General features: G+C 34.3%; 2 protein-coding genes across 3 annotated transcripts in view; one reads left to right on the forward strand and one right to left on the reverse strand.

Moving 5' to 3' along the window:
- Positions 1 to 1,157: 1,157 nt before the first annotated feature.
- LOC122145009 (thiamine-triphosphatase-like) lies at positions 1,158 to 4,616 on the forward strand. Of its 2 annotated transcripts, none has more exons than XM_042756247.1 (4): positions 1,158 to 1,224; positions 1,549 to 1,624; positions 1,785 to 2,327; positions 4,471 to 4,616. In XM_042756247.1, exons 2-4 carry the CDS (start codon positions 1,555 to 1,557, stop codon positions 4,569 to 4,571), a joined length of 714 nt encoding a protein of 237 aa, XP_042612181.1. In that variant the 5' UTR covers positions 1,158 to 1,224; positions 1,549 to 1,554; the 3' UTR covers positions 4,572 to 4,616. The 2 variants fall into 2 exon arrangements, with proteins under 2 accessions (XP_042612181.1, XP_042612180.1); XM_042756246.1 differs by having other exon boundaries at positions 1,170 to 1,326.
- Positions 4,617 to 10,713: 6,097 nt separating this feature from the next.
- The window catches only part of LOC109049753 (junctophilin-1-like), a 42,873-nt gene continuing 40,670 nt past the window's right edge, over positions 10,714 to 12,916 (reverse strand). The window contains exon 6 of the mRNA XM_042756236.1: positions 10,714 to 12,850. The gene's annotated coding sequence lies outside the window, so the exon portion shown is untranslated. The remainder of the gene's footprint in view (positions 12,851 to 12,916) is intronic.

Genomic DNA, 12,916 nt, shown 5'->3' on the forward strand with positions numbered 1-12,916 from the left:
TCACTCTCTCCAAGAATGTTTCTCTTCCCTCTAAACGGTTTATTAAATGATTCAACACACCTAAAAACATGTTGGAACAATGTTGTTATACTGACATTAATTCAGTTATTTATACTCTATTTGAGATTTTTGTCGACTTTTAGCTGAAGAGGCGAAGTATTTAAAAAAGCGCATGCCAAAACAGAAATGTTTAAATGTAGGCGATTGTAACTTACAAATAATTAATTAATATTTTTTATTTATTTATTTAGGGCCTGTTTTTATATAATTAATGCTGTGTTAATTAGGATTATATGCTTTCTAATTACAAGAATAAAATAGTTCTAAGCGAATATATGTAATCTAATAATTAAAATGAAAATGCAGTCTGATCTGGCTAATGCTGATTAAACTGATTGCACAGAGTTGTTTATTTAAATAAAAATGCAAAAAAAAAGATCAACTTTGATATTTAGGCACATTAATACAGAAATAACCCATGCTTAAGTGCTTTTAGTGTATGAATATTATTCTATCACTCGAACATACACTCTGTATATAATTTATATTTTTAAGTCATTAAGTCTTAAGGTTCTGTATGCTATCTTAGGCTAATGTTTTATCTATCTATCTATCTATCTATCTATCTATCTATCTATCTAACAAACAAACAAACATATCTTATCTATTACATTTATTCATTTAGCAGATACTTTTACACAAAGAAACTTACAAATGAATTAAAATTAACAAGGTTTTGTCTTCATAAAAGAATATATATATATATATATATATATATATATATATATATATATAAATAATCGATTTGTAGTGCTGTTGCTACTTTCTTTCCAGCTTGTTTTTATTTATAACAAAATTATATTTGAGCAGTCTCATGAATATAACATGAATATAGTATATATTTGATTATGATATATTATGGATACAATATTTACACTTATATGTATTTTTTTGGCAATTTGGCAATGCTGTTTGAACATGTTGTTAGTTTTTATTTTATTTTGCTGTTTAAATATTTAACACAAAACCACACTGGATAAAGTAGCAACATGTGTTATGCAATAACATATATGTAAAATGTCTAATCTTGATAGAAATACAATATTTGTCCGTAAGTAATGCTTATGATCGTTCTACAGATATTAGGCTGTCCGTAAATATGCCTGAACGGAAAAGCTGCACAGGACCCCGATTCCGCGTCTGTCCCATACAGTCTAAGCCAAGGTCTGTCCTCATTACACAACTGCTTGATCAGTTTACTTGTTTTGTGTTTGATAGTTTGTTTTCATTGACTATCTCAACCGGATTTTTAACAGCAGTTGTAAGGTTAGTTACAGTATTTTTACCACTGTCAAAGCTAATAATTAATTTGCTGTTGCCTGTGTCTCGAAAACATAACGAGCTAGCTTTTGAAACAGCTGATCTGATTTTATTTGGCACTACAACATTACAGATTGTTCATTACTGTAGTCTTGAATTAATATAATTAATATAATGAATATGCCAGTATTCAACTGTCTTTCTCGTTTTGATTTGTATGTCTCATAGAACAAAATGACTGTAGAAGTTGAGAGAAAATTCGTTTGTGATGCAGAAATTATTGGAAAACTACAAGATATTGGAGGTGCGTTCACATCTCATTATCCAAATGAATAATTTATACCACACACACACACACCTTATACTTATATTCATTATTATACAGAATCCTAAAGTAACAAGCAACAATATTAACTTCCCTTTCATTTAATGTCTATTTCTTATATTTTCATATCTCTGTACAGCTAAATGCATCGGTCAGTGGCAGTTCCGAGACCAGTACTTCGACTCACCAAATTTCATCCTCACGCTAAAAAATTTCTGGTTGAGATGCCGAGAGGGATTGTGGGAGTTGAAATGCCCTGCAGTTTCAGGAACTTGTACACCTGATAATGACACAGAGACCCTTTGTACACGATACAGAGAGATAACCAGTCTCCCTCTGATTCGGTCAGAAGTCAGCAGGATAATCAGGGAACACACCGCTGAAGGCAGTGAATCAAATTCCTCACAAAGGGAACAAATTGACAAAGTCGCAGAAAATGAGGACACAGAGATCTGTTCAGCAGATGACACAAAGTGGCTGAATGACCTCAATCTGGTCTGTTTTGCCGAGTTCAAGACCGAGCGCTGCTCTTACACGCTAGAGAGGGAGACCGGTGCAGTGCGGGTGGATCTGGACCAGGCTGATTTCGGACATTGTGTGGGAGAGATTGAGGTTCTGGTGCCTGAAGGAGGTGACATGAATGCAGCTCTGCAGAGGATTTCAGCCATTGCTGTAGAACTGGGTAAGATCATGTTTGTGGACACACATATCATATACAGATGCTGGTCATATAATTAGAATATCATCAAAAAGTTGATTTCAAGAATTCAATTCAAAAAATTAAACTTGTATATTATATTCATTCATTACACACAGACTGATATATTTCAAATGTTTATTTCTTTTACTTTTGATGATTATAACTGATAACTAAGGTAAAATCCCAAATTCAGTATCTCAGAAAATCAGAATATTACTTAAGAATGATATAACTTAACTTAAGTATAAACATGAAAAGTATGAGCATGTACAGCACTCAATACTTAGTTGGGGCTCCTTTTGCCTGAATTACTGCAGCAATGCGGCGTGGCATGGAGTCGATCAGTCTGTGGCACTGCTCAGGTATTATGAGAGCCCAGGTTGCTCTGATAGTGGCCTTCAGCTCTACTGCATTCCTGGGTCTGGCATATCGCATCTTCCTCTTCCCAATACCCCAAAGATTTTCTATGGGGTTAAGGTCAGGCGAGTTTGCTGGCCAATTAAGAACAGGCATACCATGGTCCTTAAACCAGGTACTGGAAGCTTTGGCACTGTGTGCAGGTGCCAAGTCCTGTTTGAAAATGAAATCTGCATCTCCATAAAGTTGGGCAGCAGCAGGAAGCATGAAGTGCTCTAAAAACTTCCCCTTGTATACGGCTGCATTGACCTTGGACCTCAGAAAACACAGTGGACCAACACCAGCAGATGACATGGCACCCCAAACCATCACTGACTGTAGAAACTTTACACTGGACCTCAAGCAACGTGGATTGTGTGCCTCTCATCTCTTCCTCCAGACTCTGGGACCCTAATTTCAAAAGGAAATGCAAAATTTACTTTCATCAGAGAACTTAACTTTGGACCCACTTAGCAGCAGTCCAGTCCTTTTGAAGCAAGCGCTTCTGACGCTGTCTGTTGTTCAAGAGTGGCTTGACACAAGGAATGCGACAGCTGAAAACCCCCAGGGTGCATACATCCCTACATATTGTACACTTAAGCACTGACTCCAGCTGCAGTCCACTCTTTGTGAATCTCCCCCACTTTTTTGAATGGGTTTTGTTTCACAATCCTCTCCAGGGTGCGGTTATCCCTATTGCTTGTACACTTTTTTTCTACCACATCTTTCTTTCCCTTCGCCTCTCTATTAATGTGCTTGGACACAGAGCTCTGTGAACAGCCAGCCTCTTTTGCAATGACCTTTTGTGTCTTGCCCTCCTTGTGCAAGGTGTCAATGGTCATCTTTTGGACAACTGTCAAGTCAGCAGTCTTCCCCATGATTGTGTAGCTTACAGAACTAGACTGAGAGACCATTTAAAGGCCTTTGCAGGTGTTTTGAGTTAATTAACTCATTAGAGTGTGGCACCAGGTGTCTTCAATATCAAACCTTTTCACAATATTCTAATTTTCTGAGATACTGAATTGGGGTTTTTTCTTAGTTGTTAGTTTATAATCATCAAAATTAAAAGAAATAAACATTTGAAATATATCAGTCTTTGTGTAATGAATGATATAATATACAAGTTTCACTTTTTGAATGGAATTAGAGAAATAAATAAACTTTTTGATGATATTCTAATTATATGACCAGCACCTGTATACACCACTCTTTCTTTAGTATGATTGATATTCTATTACAGTTTTTATTAATTATTAGTTAATAATATTACTAATTAATGCTAATAAATACTAATACTAACTAAAAGTTTTTTTTTTTCTTTTTCATTTCAGCTAACGTTGATTTTATTTCAAGTAACTAAAATATTTTTGTCCTACTGTAAATATATCAAAACCTAATTTTTGGTTAGTAATGTGCATTGCTAAAAACTTCATTTGGACAACTTTAAAGGCAATATATATATATATATATAATATATATATATATATATATATATATAGATATATATATATATATATATATATATATATTCAAATAGTTGTATTTCATATATATATTAGTATCCTCAGATTCCAGATTTTCAAATAGTTGTATTTCAGCCAAATATTGTCATATTCTAACAAACCATACATTAAAGCTTATTTATTCAGCTTTCAGATGATATATAAATCACAATTCCAAAATTTTCACTTAATAATATATACTGTATTTATCTTGTTTGTCTCCACAGGTTTAAGCTGTGAGAAGAAAGTAAAGGGGAAAATGCATGTTTACCTTCAAAGATATCGACCTGAACACTATGAAGAGCTTCTTAGTGCTCAAATCTTATAAGGAATCACTAGTGTGGCATATAATCAGTTTCATTTATGATTCATCCTTAATTCTTCATATATTTTAATGAGACAATAATCACTGGTGACATAATTTATAGTGTATTATTGTGATTAACAAATATATTACTTGTGTTAACATGATGTACAGTAATATGATGTACTGTACATGATGTACAGTAGTCAATTAAAAAAAGTAGTAGTATAGTAGTATATAGGTAGTTATCATGGCAATTTGGGTTAGTTAAACAGATTATATATTTATATATAGAATCACAGATTATAATTATCTGTGATTTTTTTAAATTAAATATAAACAACAGTTTGTTTTTTTTCTATTTCTCATATAGATTTGAGTTATTAAGTTCTAAGATTGCTCTCTTTCTAAAAAAATTACATGTATCGTGGACAATAGGTAACAAAAAGCTCTTTAATTAAGTGTGCAATAATTTTGTTGAGTTGCATGCAAGTTTGATGTGTTGGATTGTCTGACCAATAGAATCATGTCTTGCATGAATATAATAAATATCGCAGATACTTTTATTTTGATAATTGCAAAATTTAGCAATTTTCTGCTTTGACCTAAATAGATTAACGTATCATAGTAAAAGTCAACGTTTGCTCAGCAGAGGGCGCTGTTATCTTTGTTTTGAGCTGTTCGCTCAGCATGCCAGCAGTTGGCGCAATGTTCCTGGAAACCATTGACAAGTTCATTCTAATCTGTTTTCACACCAGGTGGTTGGGTAATCTATACTGAACAGAATTAGAAATTATTAAAATGATCCTAATGGTTTTTGACGCATCAGTTATCTAGCATATATATACTACTGATTCATAAATAGCAGAAATAGATTGCACAATGCACAACTGTAAATATATTTTATGCTATTCTCAATGCTTTTCTCTTATGGACATCATGCCACCATGAAATATTTTTTATGATTCATAAATATTTAATTCTGTAACCGCAATACATTTTGTGTCAAACTGTTGTCATTGTTTGAGTGTGTACAATATTTGCAAAATACATGTATAATTCAGAACAGATTCTAATATAGGATGTCAGAAAATATAGTTTATTATATAAAATATACTTCTTTTTTTTCTTTGATGAATAGAAAGTCCAGAAGAACACCATTTATCTGAAATAAAAATCTTAAAAATTCTAATCTATGGTTCTTTCTGTTCATATAATAATCCTGAAAAAATTTACTCAACTGTTTCAATTATTGATAATAATGATGATGATGATAATAATAATAATAATAATAATAATAATAATAATTAATGTTTTCAAATCAGCATATCAGAATGATTTCTGAAGGATCATGTGACTGGAGTATTGATGCTGAACATTCAGCTTTGATCACAGGAATAAATGACATTTTAAAATATATTAAAGTAGAAACCAGTTGTCTTAAATATGAAAAAATATTTCACAATATTACTGATTTTGCTGTATTTCGGATCAAATAAATGCAGGCTTGGTGAGGAGAAAAATATATGTATATAAAAAAATCTTACTGTTCTAAAACTTTTGACTGGTAGTATGTGTGTGTGTGTGTATAATACTGTAAATATTTAAAAAAACATTAAAAATAGCAACCAGTCAAAGGTCATGAAGGTTACAAGCTCACGTGTGAGGCTGAAATAAAAGAGAGCTGGTATGGTAGAGGGATGCACAAGCTATTTATTTCAGCCCGAGACTTCAGCTTGAGTGTAGAGAGAAGGCTTTTATGAGGAAATATTTGGAGAGGTGAAATATGACGCTGTGTACTCGCTTTAAAGTGCAAGTAGCCTTTCTCCAGCTTTCTTCTCCCCAACATAAGGGCTTTTCTATTTCTATTATTTTACACTGATATCCCTGAGGAAATGACTCTAGATATGTGCTTTTGATAGACTAACTATCTTCTTTGTTTTTGTATTTTTATAGTAATGAAAGGAAGCTATTGTTCAAGGTTTGACAGGATACAATTAAAGTGCCATTATTTCAGAGGAACCTTCAGACGGGAACCGCGTGGCAGAGGGAGAGAGGTGTATTTTTCGCATCAAAACCATTGGAGGCCTTGTAATTTTTGCTAATAAAAGCTTTAGTTTATCTGCTTACAATCCCACATGAATTCATTCACATTCAAGTTCTCACAGTCTCACAGATCCCCCTTTCTCTCTTTTTCCAAACAATCAGTGACCTTCCTGTCATCTATTACACTTACACAGGTGATCAAATGAAGCCACATGGCTGTTGCTTTGGAAGTTCTCACATTTGACTCCTCTCACAGCAGCTGCTTTACACTATTTTGGTTTGGCTTTGGCAAAGCCTGTGACTACAGCCCTTTACACACACACACACACACACACACACACACACACACACACACACACACACACACACACACACACACACACAGATCTGGTTTAAAACATCTCCAATGAGTAATAAACTAATCTAAAACACATCTGCACTGTGTATCTTAAAGAGAGCATAATTTAATCAGCATAAAATAGCATAATGAAGTCCTCTGTATGAATGATAATATAGCCTAATGTCAGAGTAAGGGACACAATAAAAGGTATGTTCTGGATAAAGATTTAAAATATCTGAAACCCTGATCTACCTAAATGCATCTATCTTTGTGCGAATCATTCGTGATCCAGCTTCATGTCCAGAAGAAGTGTAAGGTTTTTTAATGAATCTTTACAATTCGCCTTTCCTAATAACGTGCTAATTAACAAGTTTCATGATGAATGCGGCTAAAGTTTACCATCTCTCAGAGAGGGGCGGGGTGGGCAGAGCTCATTTGCATTTAAAGCAGCATGCAAGAAAACAGCTTGCTCTGAAAAGAACAGTTTTTGATAGGGAAAAAACGGTGTTGTTTTACACTACCATTGAGAAATTTTAACCAAACTATGTTACAGAATTTTCATCAAGACTCTAAAGAATCATATCAACTTATGGAAAACGGGCAAACGGTGACCCCTTTAAAGCAGCAGAGGAACGTGCGCTTACAGACAATATGGTCCACTTGTGTGGATGCTAATATCCATATCTTTTTTTAGTCATCTTTAAAGTTATTATTCTTGGTGTGAACAGGGCTTTTCAGACAATCTCTGAACTGGCTGAAGGCACTGCATTTGTTGCTGCCATAAAGCAATCTGCCCTTTTCGCAGAATTTTGTCGCCAAACTTACAAACTCCTAAAACAGACATGGGAAAGAAACAGAAGCTATTCATCTTATTAGAAGTCAGTGTGCTGTCAGAATGAATTTGAAAATGATATTGCAAGGTAAAAAAACAAAACAAACAAACTTACAGTTTCTTCAAGTATGTCTTTGAATTATTAAGGGTTAAAAGTGCGTATGACATTGAATTATTAAGGGTTAAAAGTGCGTATGACATTGCAAGATGACATGTTGTGCAATAGTTAAGTAAATTAGTGTGACAGAAATAGTTCATGCATTTGATAATATGATACAAGGTCAATAAATCATACGAGGAAATGTTTACATGCAGCTGTTGTGGCTTACCCAAGAAAAATAAATAAATTGATGAATCAAATTGGAAATGAAGAAGCAGTTGAATATTTTGATGCATTGCAATGGGTGATGTTCAGTGGTATACCTCATAAGGGCCATAATATTTGACCAAGATACAACTATTTAAATATCTGGAATCTGAGGGTGAAAAAAATAAAAATAAATTATTATATATATATATATATATATATATATATATATATATATGTTCAGGTTTTTACATTAATTAAGGACAGTAGGTTTTAGATACAGTATAAAAGAAAATTGTGGGTTTTCTCTCTAAAAAGAAAAGCAATGTCATATCTAATTTATCATCACACTCCTCTGGGGCTATAAAGCCACATCTGAGCTCCTGTAACAGTTCTGTCACTTCTCATTTCACATGTGTGCATATCTAAAGGAACTAGTGACCTAAGGACTTGAGCTCTCAAGTCTCTTATCCTTATGTATCAACTGGAAACCAAAAGTTAAGCCATAATTCATTTGTCATAAACTGATGATTCACCCATGCATCCCTTAACTATTAATGTCATATGTAACCATTTTATTAAAAGTTTATTTTGATGACAAATAATGTAAATATACTGTAAAGGCAGGGGCTCAAAATATAGCCAATACATTATAAAACCACTGTGAGCAATTCCGTTTTAATTAACAGTGGCTTATGGCAAATTCCTAAAATGAATTAGACCAAATCACATCCAATACGCATTATAAAATAAACACAGAAATGCTAGTGTCTGAGATCCATACAATACAATTGCTTCGCCCTAATCGAATTTGTAATCTAAGCTGAATGTGGAATGCTGTTTATTATATGAAACAATCTAGATACACGTATTTTACATTCTGACAGCTGTTTATGTCAGGAAAGCAGAGCCCAGGTTTGTTTAGACTAGCAGTATGTGAGTCATTTGCCAAGTACGCTAAACTCAGACGTTGGCTTTCTAAGAGTGCTTACAACTAAGGGCACAAGGGCGATTCACTACATGTACTACATCTTAATGTCAACTAAGTGGACACTGGTTACTGCGATGGTGCTAAGCTAAACACAGAAATATTATTTTGCTTATGTTAACATTTTAGCGACATCAACAGCGATATCCCTTCACTGCTTACTAGTCTTAATCCAATTTCAGCATCACTTTACATTCACTTTTTAGAAGCTGGTAGAGCTTTGGCCTCTGAAGACGTTTAAGATTACACATGTGAAACTGATTCTTTAGTGTGGAGCACAGTGCTCACGCTATGCATGTCTACATTTAGTCATGCAAAAGTGAAACGCTGAAAGTATTTTAAACAGTCAGAGGGTACAGAGCAACATGCTCTGTATTATAACTATACTGTACTTCTGCCTAGTGCAAAACAACCCAACAAAAGTGAACAAATGTGTATTAAAATAGTGCTATGCGGTACCATATTGGTTATCGGTCGATTTGTAATTTAACTGATATCGGTTGATTTTGGATATTTAATTGTTTATGCTCATTTTCTCTATTTTTACATCTAATGTTAATATTTAAAACAAACAATAGTTTAAGAAAAATATTTAGCTCTATCAAAATAAATATCGTTTTTTCTTACTGTATATTATATCGTATAGTGATACCTAAATTCACTTTCAGCATTTAAAATGATTGATTGTTTTGAGTTTTACTATTTTATTTTAATTTTATTTTAAGAATTGCATAGAATTTAAATATCATCCATGTATCATTAAAAAAGTTTATCTAATCAGTTTTTCATACATAACATTAAATTAATTCTATGTATCGGCCAGAATTTCCCAACTAAATAAAGGAAAAATAGAGTCGACAGGATTTGATTCGCTGATTCAAATTCAGTAACCAGTCCTTTAAAGGGATACTCCATCCCAAAATGAAAATTTTGTCATTAATCACTTACCCTCATGTCATTCCAAACCCGTAAAAGCTTCGTTTGTCTTCGGTACACAATTTAAGATATTTTGGATGAAAACCCGGAGCCTTGTGACTGTTCCATAGACTGCCAAGTAAATAACAGTGTCAAGGTCCAGAAAAGGTATGAAAAGCATCATCAGAAAAATACATCTGCCATCAGTGGTTCAACCGTAACTTTATGAAGCGACGAGAACACTTTTTGTAAGCGAAGAAAACAAAAATAACGACTTTATTCAACAATTCCTTTGTCAACAGTCTCCTCTCTGTCTCTCCATATCACTGTATGCTGCGTATGCTCTTCTGTGTCATCCATGCCACAAGGATGTGCTGTTTTCATTCCAATCAAAGCTAAATACATGAAACAGCGCATCCTTGTGGCACGGATGATACAGAAGTGATATGGAGAGACATATGGACTATTCTGACGATGTCTTTTATACTTTTCTGGACCTTGACAGTGTAACTTACTTGGCAGTCTATGGGACAGCCACTGGCCTCCCGGTTTTCATCCAAAATATCTTAAATTGTGTTCCGAAAAAGACATTTACGGGTTTGGAACGACATGGGGGTAAGTGATTTATGACAAAATTTTCATTTTGGGGTGGAGTATCCCTTTAACACTGTACTAGAATCAGTACATAGATGTGTTAAATTTAGCACAATAAAAAAAGAAATCATGGAGAAATCAGACTTACAAGGCATAACATTTTATTTTACAGATAAATACCATAACTTTTCAAATTAGAGAAATACGTGGGGCTAACCCATGGGCTTGAAATGAAACAGAGATGATTTTTGCATTCATGGGTTCAAAAATAATTCCTGCATCCTCAGCATTTCAAATCACATTGAAACATATATAGGCTTAGAGTCTTAATTCTGATGTGTGAGATACAATGCTTGATATAAAGGAGCTATGCTGCATTTGACAAAATACAATTGTGCATTTCTATAGAAAAATATCTTAGAATTCATATTGTAATGGCTGTGCTCTGTAAAAATGCTTATAAGTAGAATAAACCTTATATAGTATACAAATGTTTTTTGTTTGTGCAACATTTGTTTTTAGAAAAATATCTCCATGTCCTGCCCTGTTAGCATAAGAGCTCACAACTCTCCTTCAGAAAACATATAAAAAGAGCCCGTACACATTGCACTGCATTGTTGCACAGAACTGAAATCCAACCAAATGAAACACATCCTTCAAGAGTAAAGTTTTATGCCTTAAACATATTTTACCTTAGCTGTTTTGAATCAAATATACAAGTGTTAATGCATTTAAAGACCCCATGCAAATTAAAACTAAAAGCAAATGAGGGTTTGAAGAAGAGAAACTGAGTTTTCCAAGCCCTTGTACACTCACCAAACACTAGAAACAATATCTAGAATGTTATATATAATAAATAAACCTTCTGAAGAGGGAAACTGCCCATAAATATAAGAATAACAAAATAAAGTACACTTTCAGGATGTACCAAAAAACTAATTTTACAATAAAGTGGCACATTTAAAATGAATTCCCAATGACTCTGTCAGTCAGAATTTGCATACTACAGATTTAAGACAAAGACGAGGCATTTATTTCCTTTTCTATGTTGTTTGAGGTAAACTGAAGTACTGTTAAAGACTCTTAAAGGCAATGTCCTACTTCCTCTAGCGCCACCTGACTGTGGCACAACTTGACTTTTGATATCCAAAGCATCCAAGGTCACAAACATTCAAGCATGGCCTCAACATCGCCTTTTTCCCCCAAAAAACATCTCAGTTGCTGTCATGTGTCAAACCTGACATCTGAAGCACAATAACTCTTGCACAACATTGCATGCGCAATGGCATAGGCTTAATTTACATAACACGACAAACAGTCAATCCCAGAATTCAATTTAAAAAAAAAAAAAAAAACACTTTATAAGACTTTTTGATTGGTTTTGCCATGATCTAAATGGACGTGTTCAACAAAGAGCAGGAAATCGGTAACTCTAAACTTTTCTTATTTTCCCATCTCTTAAATACTGGGACAGAATTACAATGCCCCTATTTGGTGAACAATTAAACTATGCAAGTGTAAAAATAAATCATATTGCACATTTTTAAATAAATAATATCATATTTTCCCTCGTCTGGTTTAGAAATACTCACAAAAAAAGTGGGAGTGATTTTGCTTCGCATTAAATTCAAACATGACTTTCGATGAGGTTAACAAACATAAAGTTACATGAAAACAAAAAAATGAAATGTGAGGAGTACAGTAGGGAGCATCGATTCAAGAGCTTCCGAGAAGAATGTAGGAGATGCTAGAAGAAACTGCAGTGGGTTGGTAAAGGGTGTAAGACGGATGAGTGACGCTGGTGTGCGCGTTCGGTTTCCTCTGGCCAGACTGGCTGGAACGTACGCCCGCTGCAGCAAAGCCCCCTGAATGCATTCCTCTGGCACTGCGAGCACATCTCCCAGTTACGCGTCAGATGGTAAATGAGTAAGGCAGCTGCTCTTGCCCATCACACAAAAGTGCATCATCAAACATTTCCAGTTAAGGCTCTGCCAGAGACCTATGGAGTGGCTGATATTAAGGCTTTCCGTCAGCAGATAAGAGACACATTGCACTGCATTCTCTTCTTCGTTTTCCATTTTAATGGTAATTTTCCCCCCAAAATATTTTGATCTCTTTTGCCAGAGCCACATGATATTAGACCACGTCATTCTCAGGGATGATGCTCTGGGTTTCGAACTCCCATATGTTGATTCTTCAGCTCCCTTTGCCCTCTGGAGACTGCCTGGTGCCATTTGGATTTCAGAGAGATCATTGACACTGTGTGGGTCGCCATCCAACACTAAAAGAATAATGGAATACGGGGTTAAAAGTTACAGTACATCCGTAACAAATGCAGATGGGGCTA

The sequence above is a fragment of the Cyprinus carpio genome, unplaced genomic scaffold, assembly GCF_018340385.1.
Source record: "Cyprinus carpio isolate SPL01 unplaced genomic scaffold, ASM1834038v1 S000006820, whole genome shotgun sequence".
Lineage (NCBI taxonomy): Eukaryota > Metazoa > Chordata > Actinopteri > Cypriniformes > Cyprinidae > Cyprinus > Cyprinus carpio.

Excerpts from the sequence above, each read along its gene's own strand:
- LOC122145009 (XM_042756247.1), top strand. The coding sequence starts at position 1,555 with ATGACTGTAGAAGTTGAGAGAAAATTCGTTTGTGATGCAGAAATTATT. Across the intron at positions 1,625-1,784 it reads AAAACTACAAGATATTGGAG|CTAAATGCATCGGTCAGTGG; the intron begins GTGCGTTCACAT and ends ATCTCTGTACAG. Across the intron at positions 2,328-4,470 it reads AGCCATTGCTGTAGAACTGG|GTTTAAGCTGTGAGAAGAAA; the intron begins GTAAGATCATGT and ends TTGTCTCCACAG.